Source organism: Carcharodon carcharias, chromosome 15 (assembly GCF_017639515.1).
Source record: "Carcharodon carcharias isolate sCarCar2 chromosome 15, sCarCar2.pri, whole genome shotgun sequence".
Lineage (NCBI taxonomy): Eukaryota > Metazoa > Chordata > Chondrichthyes > Lamniformes > Lamnidae > Carcharodon > Carcharodon carcharias.
The window spans coordinates 127,965,789-127,983,204 of NC_054481.1; the positions used below are offsets into that span (position 1 = coordinate 127,965,789).

The following is a 17,416-nucleotide window of genomic DNA, read 5'->3' on the forward strand; positions in this document are numbered from 1 at the left end:
TATTGATTCATGGTATTTCTGTAAAATACTGGGATAGATATGAATTTGGGAGCAGAGCAGTTGCTTTCAGGTTGCAGAACTCTGAAAATGGGAATCCCAGAGACCCGGCAAATCTGATGGCAGGACCCAATTAGGACTGGAGGCTGACCAGCTGTTGGGTGGGTATGCCTTTGGCACCAGGCTGGAGTTGGGAAGCAGAGCATGGCGGAGGGAGGGAGGGGTTGGGGTATTCAGTGGTGGTGGAGGGAGGGAATCAGAAGGGTTGAGTGGAGAGATTGGATGCCTCAGAAGAGATTGGAAAAATTAGGGGGCGATTGGAGGCCTTTTAGATGAAATCAGAAAGGTTAAGGATGTGTGTGAAATAGGTAAGTGGGGTTCCACCAGGATAAGTGGAAAGGCACTTGATTCCTTGATCCAGCAGTTCTCATTTTCCCTTAGCCAGCGGGTTTACTGAGTGCCAAAATAAACTTAAATTACTGGTTAAATAAGAGGCACGAAACCTCTGACAGTGCAGCACTCCCTCAGTAGTACACTGAAATGTCAGATTAGATTAGGCGCTCGGATCTCTGAGTCGGGGAACTTGGGTTAAAGCTGAGCCAAAGTCGAAACCAGAACCTTCCTGTCCATACAGCTTGATGCATAAATTTGCTGAGTCATTGGAGAAGCCCCAGGTAGATTTTAAACAAGATCCTTTTCCTCATCCTCGCTTACCACAGCCAAACTTAGCAGAGAGCAATTTGAAAATTAAATAGCCATCCCCATTAGGTATATGCAATGATACAAACCCATTGTTTCTTTCGCCACATATGCTGCCTCACCTGCTGATTGTCCAGCATTTTCTGTCTTCATGCAATAGGGTTTAAATGTGTTGATAACCAAATTATGGTCTTTTGAAAGCTAAATGATGTGTTTCTGTAAGAATAAATGTAAAATTGAAATACGAACATAATTCGATTCTTGTTGCACAAAACATTTGGCTTTCTATACAACGCTGTTAATACCATCATGCTCACACCATCTGGATTTAAAACAGTGTTGCTCTGCATGTACCTTTCCCTATTTGACCTTGCATTCTCTCTTTTTGTGTGTGTTTGTGGCTTGGAGCAATCAGGAATGAATCAAATTTCCTGTTACAAAGGTGAGAATTTAAGCAAATGAACAGATATGGATCTTCAACACTCAAAGTGCTCAAATGGAGCATTTTCCTGAAACAGGACCAATATTTTATTAAAATTGCTCTTTGAGTAATTGTACTTTTGTGTTTGAGTAAGCAAATATCTCCTGTTACTTGCTAATGAAAGGTTAGCTGCTGTTTTTCCCCAAGTGCCCATGGTTTGCTGACGATTGTAATTTTTCAGTATTTGTTTCATAAATTCCATATACTTTCAATTTTACTGTACCCAAGTGATGTTGACTGCAATATCTGGAGTTAGAGATTTTGATTGGGTAAAATTAAATTGGAACCCTCTACACAAAAATAAATCTACTGCAATTGCCCAGCGCCTCAAGTAAAGTTAAGACTCGATTTTGTTGGGAAACACTCTGAACCATACTGTGAAGTTCCAACAGGCAAGCAAAATTGGACAGTAAAATATTAATATACCATGTCAGAGATATTACTGCAGACACACATTACAAAATGACCATGCTGTGTGAGCAAGTGAAATTTGAAAAAGCTGAAACCTGCTGCTTCTTTGGTGCAAACATTTATTTGCAATTGGACAGCTATAGGGCTCATTTAAAGTTCCTTCTTGTATTACATATTGAGAGAAATGAAAATTTGGAGTGGTGCTGATAGAATTTAAGTTGAGTTACGAGTTTTTAACTGTTTCAAGATAATCTCTCTCTTAATACCTTTTAGCTTGGTGTAACGATATTGACGTTATGCTGAGTAATATCAAATGTCCAGATCTAGAAAAATGAATAAACTTAAACATTGCAATAGGATTCTTCCATTCAGTGGATATTTAAGAACACTCTTCTATCACCGCTACATCCTTGCTCAAAATCAACAGCGATTGCTGGGCTGACAATCCCCATGGGTATTGGGCCAAGCCTATCTAAATGACCTTGACAACTGCTAGAAAACATTTTTTTTTTATTCATTCAAAGGATGTGTAGGCTTCGCTGGCTAGGCCAGCATTTATGGCCCATCTTAAGGGCAATTAGAGATGGGCAATAAACGCTGGCCTAACCAGCAAAGCCCACATCCCTCGAATGAATAAAAATAAGGTTTCTAACAGCAGTCACGATTGCTTGGATAGGCTTGACCCAATTCCCAGTGGGCGTAAGTTCACAATGCAAAGCTGTCCACAATTCGGTACTAATTAACACTGTGTCACAACAATATCTGGTGTGGAATGGAAACTTTATAATGGTTCCTTGAATACCATTGCCTGGCACTTAACTTGCACTGTGCTTGTGCATTCACAGGAAATATGATTGAACTCCAACACAAATGCCAAAAGATGTATCCATCTAACTATGCCTGGCCTGTTAAACCTAAAAGTGTCTCACACAAAAGCAGTGTCACGTTTGTATCTGCTTCATATATAACTCATAAAACAGCAAAACATCGCAACCGGAATGAATCACGTCCAGAATGAAACCGAATGGACCACTCGGCATCAACCTAGGCATCAGAAACGGCAACAGCAAACTCAGCCCTGTCGACCCCCCCTTACAGCTGGGGACTAGTGCCAAAATTGGGAGAGCTGTCTCTCAGACTAGTCAAGCAGCAGACTGACATAGCCATCGTCTCAGAATCATACCTTACAGATAATATCCCAGACGCTGCCATCAACCCTGGGTATGTCCTATTCCATCAACTGGATCAACCCAGCAGAGGTGGCGGCACTGGTATACAGTCGGGAGGGAGTTGCTCTGGGCGTCCTCAACATTGATTCCTGACCCCATGAAGTCTCATGACATCAGGTCAAATATCGGCAAGGAAACCTCTTGCTGATTACCACATACTGCCCTCCCTCAGCTGATGAATCAGTACTCCTCCATGGTGTGCACCATTTGGAGGAAGCACTGAAGGTGGTAAGGGTGCAGAATGTACTCTGGGTGGGGGACTTCAATGTCCATCACCCAAGAGTGGCCTGGTAGCACCACTGAGAGCTGGCCGAGCCCTAAAGGACATAGTTGGTAGACTGGGTCTGTGGCAAATGGTGAGGGAACCAGCAATGGAAAAACGTACTTGACCTCATCCTCACCAGCCTGCCTGCCACAGATGCATCTGTCCATGACGGTATCGGTAGGAATGACCATCGCACAGTCCTTGTGGAGACAAAGGCCGACCTTCACATTGAGGATACCCTGCATTGCATTATGTGGCACTCACTTCTGCTGTGCTAAATGGGATAGATTTTGAACAGATCTAGCAACTCCAGACTGGGCATCCATGAGGCACTGTGGACCATCAGCAGCAGCAGAATTGTAACTCTAACACAATCTGTAACCTCATGGCCTGGCATATCCCCCACTCTACCATTACCATAAATCCAGGGGATCAACCCTGCTTCAATGAAGAGTACAGGAGGGCATGCCAGAGGCAGCACCAGGCATAGCTAAAACTGAGTCTCAACTTGGTGAAGCTTTAACAGAACTACTTGCGTGCCAAACAGCATAAGCAGCAAGTGATAGACAGGGCTAAGCTATCCCACAACCAATGGATTAAGGCTAAGCTCTGCAGTCCTGCCACATCCAGTTGTGAATGATGATGGACAATTAAACTCACTGGAGGAGCAGACTCCACAAATATCCCCATCCTTGATGGTGGGGTAGCCTAGCAGATCAGTGCAAAAGATAAAGCTGAAGCATTTACTACAATCTTCCGCCAGAAGTGGCGAGTGGATGATCCATCTCGGCCTCCTCCAGAGGTCCCCACATCACAGTTGCCAGTCTTCAGCTAATTCGATACACTCCACGTGATGTTAAGAAATGGCTGAAGGCACTGGATAGTACAAAGTCTATGGGCCCTGACAATATTCTGGCAATAGTCCTGAAGACTTGTGCTCCAGAACTTGCCGCGCCCCTAGCCAAGCTGTTCCAGTACAGCTACAACACTGGCATCTACCCGGCTATGTGGAAAATTACTCAGGTACGTCCTGTACACAAAAAGCAGGACAAATCCAAGCCGGCCAATTACTGCCCCAAAAGTCTACTCTTGATCATCAGTAAAACAATGGAAGGGGTCAACAACAGCGCTGTCAAGCAGCACTTGCTTAGCAATAATCTGCTCACTGGCGCCCAGTTTGGGCTCTGCCAGGGCCACTCAGCTCCTGACCTCATTGCAGTCTTGGCTCAAACATGAACAAAAGAGCTGAACTCCCGAGGTGAGGTGAGAGTGATTTCCCTTGACATCAGGGCCTTGTTAGACCGAGTGTGGCATCAAGGAGTCTGAACAAAACTGGAGTCAGTGGGAATAAGGGGAAAACACTCGCTGGCAGGAGTCATACCTAGCACAAAGAAAGATGTTTGTAGTTGTGTGAGTTCAGGCATTTCAGTTCCTCAGGGTAGTGTCCTAGGCCCCGCCATCTTCAGCTGCTTCATCAATGACCTTCCTTCCACCATAAAGTCAGAAGTGGGGATGTTTGCTGATGTTGCACAATGTTTAGCATCATTTATGACTCCTCAGATACTGAAACAGTCCATGTCCAAATGCAGCAAGACCTGGACAATATCCAGGCTTGGGCTGACAAATGGCCAGTAACATTTGGACTACATAAGTGCCAGGCAATGACCATCTCCAACAAGAGAGAATCTAACCATTACCCCTTGACATTCAATGGCATTACCATCACTAAATCGCCCACTATCAACATCCTGGGGGTTACCATTGACCAGAAACTGAACTGGACTAGCCATATAAGTACTGTGACTACAAGAGCAGGGCAGAGGCTAGGAATCCTGTGATGAGTTACTCACGTCCTGACTGCCCAAAACCTGTCCAACATCTACAAGGCACAAGTCAGGAGTGTGATGGAACACTCCCCACTTGGCTGGATGAGTGCAGCTCCCACAACATTCAAGAAGCTTGACACCATCCAGGACAAAGCAGTCCACTTGATTGGCACCACATCTGCAAACATTCACTCCCTCCACACCGATACACAGTGGCAGCAGTGTGTACATCTACAAGATGCACTGCAGGAATTCACCAAGGCTCCTTCGACAGCACCTTCCAAACCCATGGCCACTACCATCTAGAAGGACAAGGGCAGCAGATGCAAGGGAACACCACCACCTGGAAGTTCCCCTCCAAGTCACTCACCACCCTGACTTGGAAATATATCACCGTTCCTTCACTGTCACTGGGCCTAGATCCTGGAACTCCCTCCCTAACAGCACTGTGGTTGTACCTACATCACATGGACTGCAGCGGTTCAAGAAGGCGGCTCACCACCACCTTCTCAAGGGCACTAGGGATGGGCAATAAATGCTGGCCCAGCCAGCGAAGCCCACATCCTGTGAATGAATAAAAAGAACAACTGATCAATAACGAATAAGCATGTGAACTTTTTTTAAAAAGAAAGAACCACTTTTTTTTTTCCATATTTTTTTTAATATGATCTCCCCTCTTCCCAAAGAGAGGAACTAAAGATGTGCAGACAACTGATAATCTGGTAGAGATCATTAGTAACAGCAATTTCCCTGTAATTGATCTCTGGATGTATTTATTTTCAAAATCAGATTTTGTGGTTTTAAAGAGTAAGCTGTTATAAAAATAATAGTAATAGAATAATATGTCTTGCAATATCAGTAGCACACTTGTTATACACTCATGTATCCCCCAAATTACTGAGAGAAACCGCTGGAGAGACCTTCAGGTAATTAGGAAAAGTCTTGAGAATAACAAGCATCACCCTTTAAATGTATTTGTAGCACAATCAAACCCCTGTTTTACCATTTCCTTTTTATTGCAAATGATGTGGACAAAAGAAATAGGAGGAATAGACCATACAGCTTTGTCAAGCCTACTCTTCCATTCGATATGATCACGGCTGATCTTTGCAATGAAATTTAAAATCAATTTTTAAAGTTTTTTTCCATGACCCTTTTCATTGTCAGAGCATGTACAAATGTTTACCGTATCCCCTAATGCACTGAGCAATGCCACAGGAGAACTACTAAATATCTTTAACGAATACTTACTCTTTAATTTTCCAGATTATTATTCAAGTTGCTTTTCCCATTTTGCAGTTCTAACAAATCCTGCAACTATCATGTAACCCCTTCCAGTCTAAATTGGTTACGATCTTTAATTTCAATTGCACATGGAATGTCTAAGCCTTAAGGTTCAAAAGTTTTTGTGCTGTAAGATTTTTGGATTCGGGGTCACAGATACCTAAATAGGCAGTCGACTAGTCATAAGTAATTTTAAAATGGTTTATTAAGTTGATTAAGAGGCAAAAGTTTAGATATGATACATTAACTAATTAGACAAAAAAGGTATATGACCCATAACAGCTTGTGGTAACAGCATTCTAGTCGAAGTGTTAGGCAACTCTTCTCTCGATCCTCCTCCTCATCTGGTCCATCTTCCATCTGAAGGAGGCAGTTGCCCAATAAGTACTGCCACCTCACCAGCACCTCAACAACTCCCTCCCACCAGTATAATACCTACATGTACCCTTTTTGGGGGATGCTGGTAGCTTACCAAGTGTCAATCACTTATTCAAACTATTCTGACCAATGGATACAGGACTGGTACTCAAAACATCAGACCCTCCCCTGTTTGTCATCCTGCTCAAAGTTAGTTTTTAGATCAGGTTGAGGGTCTTATCCTGGTCCTTTCTAAACAAATGTATATATAAAGGGGTGCACAAAATGCCATCCTAATACTTTAGGAATGTCAGCATGGCAGTCTGAATTAAGACTTTTGGGAGGTCAAAGTGTTTAGAAATCCTGTTTCCAGAGAGAGAATCAATGTGGCTAGAAAATCCTATAAAAGCTCTATATTATGCACCAGAAGATATGTTTATTCAAGACCCCAATTTCTTACAGTGCCTCAACATAGCTTAGTAGTCTCTGAAAGTATTTTGTTCGAAGCTATTTGTTGAAACCATAAATTGAAACTCATTTTATTTCAACACAATATTAGGGTCCAAGTTTCGGGATGGCATTAACTTTTCAAGGTATTTATGCGACATGAGACATTGCACAACTGAAGACTAAGAACCAAATGTGAAAATTCAGAAAAATCCCAAATCATAAATGTCACAGACTCACAATGCAACTCTATGAATCATTGGCATGTGCGAGGGGGTTGATTAAAAACACATTGATTGTTCTCTTCAGAATATGTGAGGGAGTCGGGCAACCGCTTTTTTCATTGTTTGATAGTCATTACATTGAGAGCAGCAATTTTCATACTGGGCTCTGAGGTTCATGGCCGGGGGGACACTAGATATGTGCAAGGTAGATTCCTCTCTCTGACATACCAGTTGTTATTTCTGCTGCTGAATGACCATGAGAGCATTTGTTCTTGAGTCACCTAACTGTCTTTTGGAAGAAAGGAAACAGGGTTTTGAGAGTGTCAATTATTTGTTAATACTTTCATGGGACGCGGGTGCCACTGGCTAAGCCAGCATTTATTGCCCACCCCTAATTGCCCTTGAGAAGATGGTGGTGAGCCATTGCCTTGAACTGATACAGTCCACATGTTGTCGGTAACTCTCAAAGCTGTTTGGAAGCGAGTTCCAGGCTTTTAGCCAAGGAACAATATTGCCATTCCAAGTCAGGATGGTGTGTGGCTTGGAGGGGAACTTGCAGCAGGTGGTGTTCACAAGTGTCTGCTGCCATTGTTCTTCTAGGTTCTAGAGGTTGCAGGTTTGGACGGTGCTGTTGAAGGAGCCTTAGTAAGTTGCTGCAGTGCATCTTGTACACTGCTGCTACTGTGCATTGGTGGTGGCATGTGTGAATGTTGAAGGTGATGGCTGTGGTGCCAATCAAGCGGCTGCTTTGTCCTGCATGGTGTCGAGCTGCTTGAGTGTTGTGGGAGCTGCACTCATCCAGGCAAGTGCGGAGTATTCCATCACACTCCTGACTTGTGCCTTGTAGATAATGGATAGGCACTGGGGAGTCAGGAGGTGGGTTACTCTCCACAGAGTTCCCGGCCTCTGACCTGCTCTTGTAGCCACAGTATTTATATGGCTAGTTCAGTTCAGTTTCAGGATGCTGATAGTGTAGGATTCAGTGATGGTAATGCCATTGAATGCCATGGGGAGATGGTTAGATTCTCTCTTGTTGGAGATGGTCGTTGCCCAGCACTTGTGTGCCGTGAAAGTTACTTGCCACTTACCAGTCCATGCCTAAATATTGTCCTGGTCTAGCTGCGTATGAACACCAGGAATTGAAAACCACTGGTCCTGGAGCACAGATTTTTGACCTTTCAAGAAATCAAGGGATATGGGGAGCAGACAGGAAAGTGAATTTTAAGCAAAGAGTAGCCATGATCGTATTGAATAGAGGACGTGGTTTAACAAGCCGTACGGTCTATTCCTCCTATTTCTTATGTTCACAGCCTTTTCAGTAAAAGAGTAATCTTACGAGCAAGATCCATATCAAAAAATAAATTTCCACCTTGCTTCATAAAGATAATGTAATGTGTTTTCACAGTTACCAGTCAAGATGATGTACTAGCATCAGGGGTCCAGATAGGCACCCCCCTCCACCTATACACATGCACACACACACACACACACGCACAGTGGTTTTGAGTTCAGTTTTGAATACAGCTGCCAGGCAGAAAGCTCAGATAGCCAGTCCCAAGCTAAAAAAAGTCCCCAAATCCTGGGGAGTGGAACAGGAGAAAGTCCCAAGAAGATGCTAAGGTCAAAGGAAGGACAGGAACCTGGAAAAGGTCCTGTTAAGTGAAGTTAAGAGTGAGAGGCAGAGAAAGGCTCCAAGCTTAAAGCTTCAAGTTGCAGGAAGCAGAGTTATTAATATAAAGGCTTGTGAGAAGTTAGAAGGTCCAAAGGGACAATTGAAGGCCTGTAACTCTTTGCCATGGGCATGTGAAGCAATGGTGAACTGTTGACAGCTGACCCAGTGAGAGAGTGTGCGTGGAAGAAAGCTTGAATGCATATGGTGACCCAGGGAAGAGGAACATTGGAAGGAGAGGTCAAAACCCTGGTGGTGGACCTTTGCAGAAGGCATCAGAGAGAAAGTATCAGTTTGGGAGAAGATTCCCGAGCGTGTAATTGGTGAGTGGAGATTGGAAACCCTCGTGCGAAAGATGGAGTTCAGTGAGACTGGTTGACTCATGGTGTAACAAGCATCTGGGGGAGACGCATAGCATCTGCCTGGGGTGGCATCTGTCACTCAGTTTCAGAATGCAGTGTGTCTGACCACAGGTCACCTATTGGTTTACATGGACTGTGTACTTACTGTGAACATTAGAGTATAAGATAGTTTTTGTAGTTTGTGTTATCCATACGAATGTGTGTATATCTGTAAAGGTCTAGTTGTGGATGAAGGATATTGTAATATAGTTCACCTTTTCTTGTTTAATAAATGTTTTATGCTTTTGTTAAAAATTCATCAGCTAACTTCTGCGTCTCTGTTCAATAGTCACTCTCCACAAATCTAAACAAAGTAAAAGTTTAGGATCTATCAAGCTGAGTTCCATCCTGGGATCAGGTTTGTCTAGTGGTAACTTTAGCTGGAATCATAACACTACCCTACCCAGATAATATATTGAACGGCACCAGTAAAGCATTAAAAATCATGTCCCAGTTTTAAGGCAAGGATGGTTTTCCACCGACAGATAACTCTAGTTTTTATTAATGGCCACAGCTTGAAGGGGCAATTATTTCACAACTGGGAAATGAATTTTTGGAACGAAGTTATTCTCTAATGGAAAAATAAATTGAATTATTTGGCAAATGGCATTCTGCTACCTCAGTGCATTTAATGAGTTTTCATTTAAGGTTTTAATGAACTGGTGAATGCAAGAGTTTCCAGACATGTAGTGGATAAGTGTGCTGACATTGTACCATGTCATGATAGGACTTTGGTTTAAACCTACTTCTTCACACAGTTGGTTCTTGATACTATACAGCAGCACATCAGTGAATCTGAGGTGTCTTCAGTTAAGGCAGAGTTGCTCACTTACTGTCTTAACGGTTAATCACAGAACAACATTAACGAGACCTGGAAAACCATGTGGGGAAGAGTTATAAGAAAAGATAAGGGGAATTATAAATAATAAATCTGTTCTAGTACCATCATGTCATGAGACTAGCCTAGAAGGTTTGCTTAATGTGCACTTCCAGTTACATAGTTAACAATACAGTTGCGATGTAGTCAAAATGTTCACGAGAAATTTGTTTATTTTAATGGGTCTTGGGATCAGAATCAAGAACTTATTTAATTGGGTTTTTGTTACTCGTGCAAAGGATGTGGGCAACACAATGTTGAGCTGCCACCTCAAATGCAACTGAAAGGCTTGCTGGACCATTTCAAAGGGCAGTTTAGAGTCAACCACATTACTGTGTTTGGGCCTGGAGTCACACATAGGCCCAAGACCAAGTAAGGACAGCAGATTTCCCTTCCCTAAAGGGCATTACTGAACCATATGGATTTTTATGACAGCCTGGTAGTTTCATGGCTCCCGTTAATGCTACAATCTTTTTAATTCCAATTTATTTAATGAAACTGAATTCAGTTTCCCCAACTGCTCTGCTGGGATTTGAACTCATGTCCCCAATTGCTAGCCCAGCAACATAATCAGAACACTACCATCCTGTTAAGAGTTTATATGATATTTCCTTGTTTTTTGTGTGTGAAGGTAATTGTACATCTTCTATTGTTCTGGACAGGAGCAAATTCACTTCCAGCACAATTTGAAATATGTTTGCAGTCATGTAAGTTCACCACATAGCTTTACTGATTCATAACAGTGCCTTTGTCACCACTTGCTGGCAGCCACTGGGAATATTTCCTGTGCCAATATTTTAATGCACAATTTCTAGAAGGAAAGAATTTGCATATTTACAGTGTATTTCATAACCTCAGGATGCCCGAAAGCATTTCACGACCAATTAATTATTTTGTGAAGTGCAGTCATGAGTGGGAAAATGAGGCAGCCAATTTGTGAACAGCAAATACTTGCAGTCTGCAAATGAAGTAAATAATCAGCTAGATTGCTTTTAGTGATTTTGAGTGAGGAGTAAATACTGGCCAGGACCTACGAAGAGGTTTCACTTGTGGTTTACCTGGCAACTGTGCACCTCTTGTGTATTACACAAGACTGATGTTATCAGAATGAACTAATGTTTTGAATCTTTGCTTTCTCCTGCCTTAATAGTGACAAGTCTTGCTGTAGCAAATGTTCACAGTGTGCCGGAGGCTTGTGTGAACTTGTTCAGTGGTCGTTCTCTATGTGTGAGGGTGGACAATTTTCAACAGGCTGTCCAACTAAAGCACATGTTTTCCAACAAGGATTTCTGGTTGATGACTTGGCCCCGGATTATGGGTGATTTTATTTTAAATTTAGCCTAGGGATAGCAAGGCCAATGACAACACCACAAATACTGGCCCAATTGAAATCAGCAGAGACCAGAAAAAATATTTGGGGCTTTCTGGTCAGTGGTCCACTGAACCACCTGACAATATGAACATTGTGCAATTAGTAAGTACAATCAAGTAATAAATCCATGCATTTTAGACCAAATAAAAGAGTGGTTAATTTCCAGGTGGGACTAAGATTGGCCAGTGATTCATTAAAATGATAAAATTTCTACCATATATGCAAATGCAGAGTTGATTCTATTGTTTCTGTAAGTTTGTTGTTAGTGTTGTATGTCTTTGGAGCTGTACTTTCTTTCCCCTTTTACCATATAAACTCTGTTTTCAGCTGAGAGGTCCTGGAAAGCATTGCATTCAGGTCCTCCACTGTTGCTTCATATGTTCAGTCAGTAGGTGTTCCTGGTTACTGCATCAGTACATGCAACTAACTCTGCCTTGCTACTTTCACCTTCAAAGGCTCTGTCAAAGCAAATGTCTGATCATACCTTCAGTTCCTTCTTTTAATTTTTCTAACATTGCTCCTTATCCATTCTCACTGTTTTTGAATAAACTTCAACCATGGACTGTACTAAAGATGCTTTTTTCAATCAGCATTGAAATTTAGGGTTTAAGCAAAAAGATCATGTTAGCCCATCACATTAGATGAGGTTACTAGATGAGTCAAAACCTTGAGTGGATTTGTAAATGCGAACTAGGATCATGAATTGAATATGCTGAGCACAGGATTGGTAAGACTCTGGTCCTTGGGATAAGATAGTTAAAGTGGGTTAGAATCAATTAAAGTACAGAGTAGAATGCAGTAGGCTGACAAGAATGTTGAAATTGTAAGCCTTTTGGGCTTCTCAGCCAGAAACAATAAGGCAACACAATTAATTTGTTGCAAAAATAACAGACTCTGTGGCAGGAGACTGATTGGATTAGGTTGGCCGCTCTCCGTTGGATCAAATCAGGAACGACTTCTTCCTTGCTGTGTGTTAAGCAGAGCTGCTGCAGCTGAAGCAGGAGGAACATTGTGTCGCTAACCATGTTGTAGAGAACAGAACACTTTTTCTCCCTATCATGTGCAACGTCTTGCTAATGGCATCTGTATCAAAATGGATATTTAAAACCTCTCCATGAGCAGCACAGAACTTGTTCATGTCCATTAAAACCTGAAACCATGATCTTAAAGCGTTATAGACAGGAATAGGAGGAAGCAAAGCTTTAGTTGTCACCCGCACAAACTCAGGACCATATTCAGACTGTGTCTGAACATTTCTTTTTATCATTTGTACACATTATATTCTGGATGGTATTTTCATTTATGTAAGTTGGGAAAGGGATGGTTGTAAGTACACTAAGACATGCAGGCCACCTGCCTGCTGCCCTTCTGCTTTGGACCTGGTGCTGATTCCAACAGTTTCCACAGATCCAATGTTAGGTGTGATTAAAAATGGGCAAATAAAGATTCTTTCAGGAAAAATCTTCATGGATCAACTCACGTGCAAGTTCCCTTAAAGATGCTTTTTTCTGTGTTTTATTGGCACTGGCCTGCCCACAATTTGGATCAAATGACCATCTTCCTGCTTGAGCTGAGGCATCAAATGTCATGGGCTATTCAACTCTGGGGACCTCACACGCAAACCTGATCCTGTTCTTACTCAAAAACATTCCACTGAATGAGGGAATTCCGCCTGATTTTCTTCCCTCCATATCCCAAGGATGCTGAGGCCAATTGTAGAAGTTCAACTAGCTCTGTATAGGTTAGAAATCTAAACTGGAATCTAGTGGGATTTATTGCTCAGAATCTGCACCCTCTATTGATGCTATACATTGTACACCAGTAGGAGCTTTTTTTTAAGGTATTTAATCTTTTGAATTCCTCCTTTTAAATTCCTTTTGAATTCACTCCTCTTCATGCTCTCCTGGCCCATGCGCCTGTGCTAAGCGAGTGGGCAGGTTCCAAATGTTTACCAGTTCCACACTTGGATTGATAGGAGAGGGTATGGAAGAGTAGCTTGTGCCATTTTCCCTGTATCCTATTGGGAAAGCACCTGGCTCCCATTCAGTCTTCTCACGACACCTGGTTGAGACAGAAAGCAATGTCGTTTTCTAAAAAAAAAAAGATACACTTTTAAGAACTTCCATTGCATCTTGTTGAACTCCGTGAAGCAGAATTACATTGAAATTAAGTCTTGAAACCTACTTGTATGGAATAACAAATGGAACCAAAGCAAGGGTGGAGAGAGAATAGGTTGGTGCAGCAGTCAGGTTGTTTCATAACAGTCAAACTAGAAAGAAAAGAAAGAACTTGCATTTATAAAGCACTTTTCATGACCCCAATACACCCAAAGTAACTGAGTTACTTTTGAAGTGTAGTCACTATTGCACTGTAGCCACTCAGCAATGTGTTAAATGACCAGTGATGTTGGTTGAGGGATAAATATTGGTCAGGGCACTGTGGAGGACACCCCTGCTCTTCTGCGAAATGTTATGTTTACCTCAGAGGGCAGCTGGTGCCTCAATTTAACGTCTCATCTGAAACCAGGTACGTTTCTATTATGAATAAACAAATGCCCACCAAAAAGTGGCTGAATTATGCAACCCATTTGACAACTAATTAAATTCCCTTGTGAAACATTCGGTTAGGTGTAAATGGAAGCTAAAACAATATGGGGTCAATGGTGGCATGACCCCATGATGCCAATTTGTTGCAACAAATTCAAAAACCTGAAGTAATAACTGAGAAGAAAAAATTATTTACAATGCAGTGTGTAGAATAAAATTACCAACGGACGAGACTTGAGCTGCATTTTGGAGAAGAATATTTTGCTTGTGCCAGGAAACAGTCTGACCCAGAACTCTCCGAGGTGCTAATAATCAGTTTTTATGAAGAATCAACCTACAGGTTTCGATTTTGGATTTTAGTTTCCTTGCCCTGCATTGGACAGTCTATTGTTTGAAAAGCATCTAATCCCAATTTTATAACATCTAAAAATATAATTTTGCTTATATGATTAGAAAATTCCTGGATTGGAAGCTATAAGACTCCTTAATGACAGGTTCATTAAAATTTTAACTGTCCATATTACAGATCTTTCATTGACTTGTCCATAAATTTACTGAGTGTAAAAGCCTAATATAATTAGTCAGATATATTCTTCCTAAATTAATATTTTTCCATTTATGATAACACAAAGCTGTTACTCTTTATATGCATATTGGTTCCAGGCCTTTATTGGGTTAATGATGCACATTGGCTATTAGACTTTGATTGTATCATTAATTTTGTGCGTCAGAGAGTTGGTTCTGTTGTGCTATAAAAGAGCTGGAAATGCTTCCAGAAAAATATATTGAGGAGCTCACAATACATTTAGCGTTTCATTCAGGAGAGCTTTGAGCTTCAGCATGAAGTGGCTAATGACAGTAAGCCTGATGTCCCTGCTGCTTCTTCTGAATGTCGAAGGTGCTGACCCACTGGAAGCAAGAATGAAACTTCAGGGAAACAGGGTGAGTAAAAGATCATTACTAAATGCACAAAGGTAGTGTCATTGTTCTGGAAGGGGAGGGAGGGAGGGGTGAAATCAACATCTATAAAGAGAGCATTGAAGTAAAATTATTGGGAAAATTTTAGAGGGGTGAAAGAAGATGGGATTGTTCTCCCTAATGCTGGGAGGGTTAAGGGAAGATTTAATAGAGGTGTTCAATGTCATGAAGAGTAAATCACGAGAAACAGTTTCCACTGGCAGAAGAGTCAGTACCCAGAGGACACCATTATAAATTATTGAAAAAAGAGCAAGAGGGAGAGATGAGGAATTTTTTATTTTTACATAGTGAGTCTTTATAATCTGGAATGCGTTGCCTTGAAAGTTGATGGAAGCAGATTGAACAGTAACTTTCAAAGGGACGTACATAAATACTTGAAGGGTGGAAATTTGCAGGACTATTGGGAAGGAACAGGAAAATGGGACTAACTGGGGTAGCTGTTTTCAAAGGGCTGGTACAGACATGATGGCCCCCTGCTTTGCTGTAAGATTCTATAATACAATGAATGCCAATGTCAACAATAATTTATCATCAAGGGATGTGATAATGTGCTGCTTATCTTACTGGACAAGTATTACAAAGGTCTGGACTAATAATCTAGGAAATTTGAGTCCAAAAACCATTATGGCAGTTTAAGAATTTGAATTTGGTTTGGAAATAAAATCTGAAGATGGTTTCAGTAAAAGTGACTATTAAACTGTACGGTTGTCATAAACCCTCAGTTGGTTTAGTAATACCCTTTAAGGAAGGAAACTGATCTGACAGATATATAGCTCCTGCTCCATAGCAATCTGGTTGACTGTTAACGGCCTTCTGAAGTGACCTAGTAAGCAATTCAATTTTAAATAATGTAGAAACATAAAATAGGAGTGGGCGTAGGTCAACCTGTCCTTTGAGCCTGTTCTGCCATTCAATATGATCCTCTATCTCAACACGATACTCCCACTCTCTCCCTATAACCCTTGACTATTGTGTGTCGGTTGACGCTGTAATCCTACTAAGAGATCAGAAAATCTGGTGCAGACTTGGAAAACTTGTTGATTAAAGTTTGGTGAAACATTACTGAAAGGACCTGAGCAAGCTGACAAAGATTTTTTTGTCTTTAATCAAGCCAAGTACAAAAATATTGAGGGAATTGAAAGATTTAGGTTTAGGGAAGTGTGAATTGGCAAGACATGCAGAGATTAGCAATGAGTAAAGTGTAACAAAACATGGATCAATGTTGGGAATAATGCTGGCCTTCTAGAACTGAGATGGGTCTGAGTGAGTAATTAATGTTTGGCATCAATGAACAAATGTACTGTTGTCTTGTGATGCATGAAAAAAGAAATGAAAGCTTTCTATTTTCTGTTTACCCATAAGGAAGTGACAAAAAGCAGGAAGTATTTGCTTTTGAAACTGCTGGATGGGTTGTTGGAGACTGACGATAATCTCTTGGAAAATGGCTTTACGCCTTTGAACCCAGAAGAGGCAGAAGAGACCTGGTTGGAAGAGAGGTCGGTTAACGCTGGGATCCCACGCAGAGACCAGAAAACTCCGTGTAAACTGTTCTTTTGGAAAACTTTTTCACACTGTTAATTACCATATAGTGGATTTTTCTAAACTAACGGAATGAGAGAAAAATGGCTTTTGTTTTCCTGTAATGGCTTAACTTTAAAACTATCAAAAATCTACTGCAATCATGTTTATTAACATCCCAATTATTTTATTAATATTTACATAAAGTGCTTGCAATAAATTTAACCTGCAAATTACACCTTTTGAAATATATTAATTTATTGTTTTTTGTCAAATGGAAATCCAGTTAAATTTTGTCAGGTCTTTTGAATGTTCTCATATCTGTTCCTTTCCTGTTTTTCCAGCATTATTTTTTTTCTCAGTTTCCTGCTTTTCTGTGTCATGTTGTCCCAATTCCCACATGAGATCCAGTTTTATCCCTCCTCCCCTTGAGGGAAACATTTTCCCTGATTCCCCAGACCAATGTTTCTGAGATTCTGAGACCTGAGAAAAAACTTTTTTCTCACATAGCAAGTGCTTTGAGCCTGGAATGCGCTGCCTGGAAGTGTGATGGAGGCAGGTTCAATTGAGGCATTCAAGAGGGCTTTAGATGATTATTTGAATAGAAACAAATGGGCAAGGGTACGGGGTAGGTAAAGGCAGGGCAATGGCGCCAAGTCATAATGCTCATTTGGAGAGTTGGTGCTGACACGATGGGCTGAATGGCCTCCTTCTGTGCTGTTAAGATTCTGTGATTGAACCTCTCCCTGACACAGTCGGGAGTCTGAAAGCAGTTTTGGACATTTTCTAAGTTAAAGCCTAAGTATGTTGACAGTGCCATTTCATCTTGAAAAGC

At 41.4% G+C, this 17,416-nt stretch overlaps 1 protein-coding gene across 1 annotated transcript; it reads left to right on the forward strand.

The window, feature by feature from the left end:
- Window positions 1-14,904: 14,904 nt before the first annotated feature.
- Window positions 14,905-17,078, forward strand: sst7 (somatostatin family member 7). The gene is made up of 2 exons (XM_041207316.1): window positions 14,905-15,027; window positions 16,426-17,078. Exons 1-2 carry the CDS (start codon window positions 14,926-14,928, stop codon window positions 16,639-16,641), a joined length of 318 nt encoding a protein of 105 aa, XP_041063250.1. The 5' UTR covers window positions 14,905-14,925; the 3' UTR covers window positions 16,642-17,078.
- The last annotated feature ends 338 nt before the right edge of the window (window positions 17,079-17,416 follow it).

Bases quoted from the DNA above. Each gene is read 5' to 3' on its own strand.
- sst7 (XM_041207316.1), top strand. From the start codon at position 14,926: ATGAAGTGGCTAATGACAGTAAGCCTGATGTCCCTGCTGCTTCTTCTG. The intron at 15,028-16,425 runs GTGAGTAAAAGA...TTTACCCATAAG, and splicing joins TGAAACTTCAGGGAAACAGG to GAAGTGACAAAAAGCAGGAA.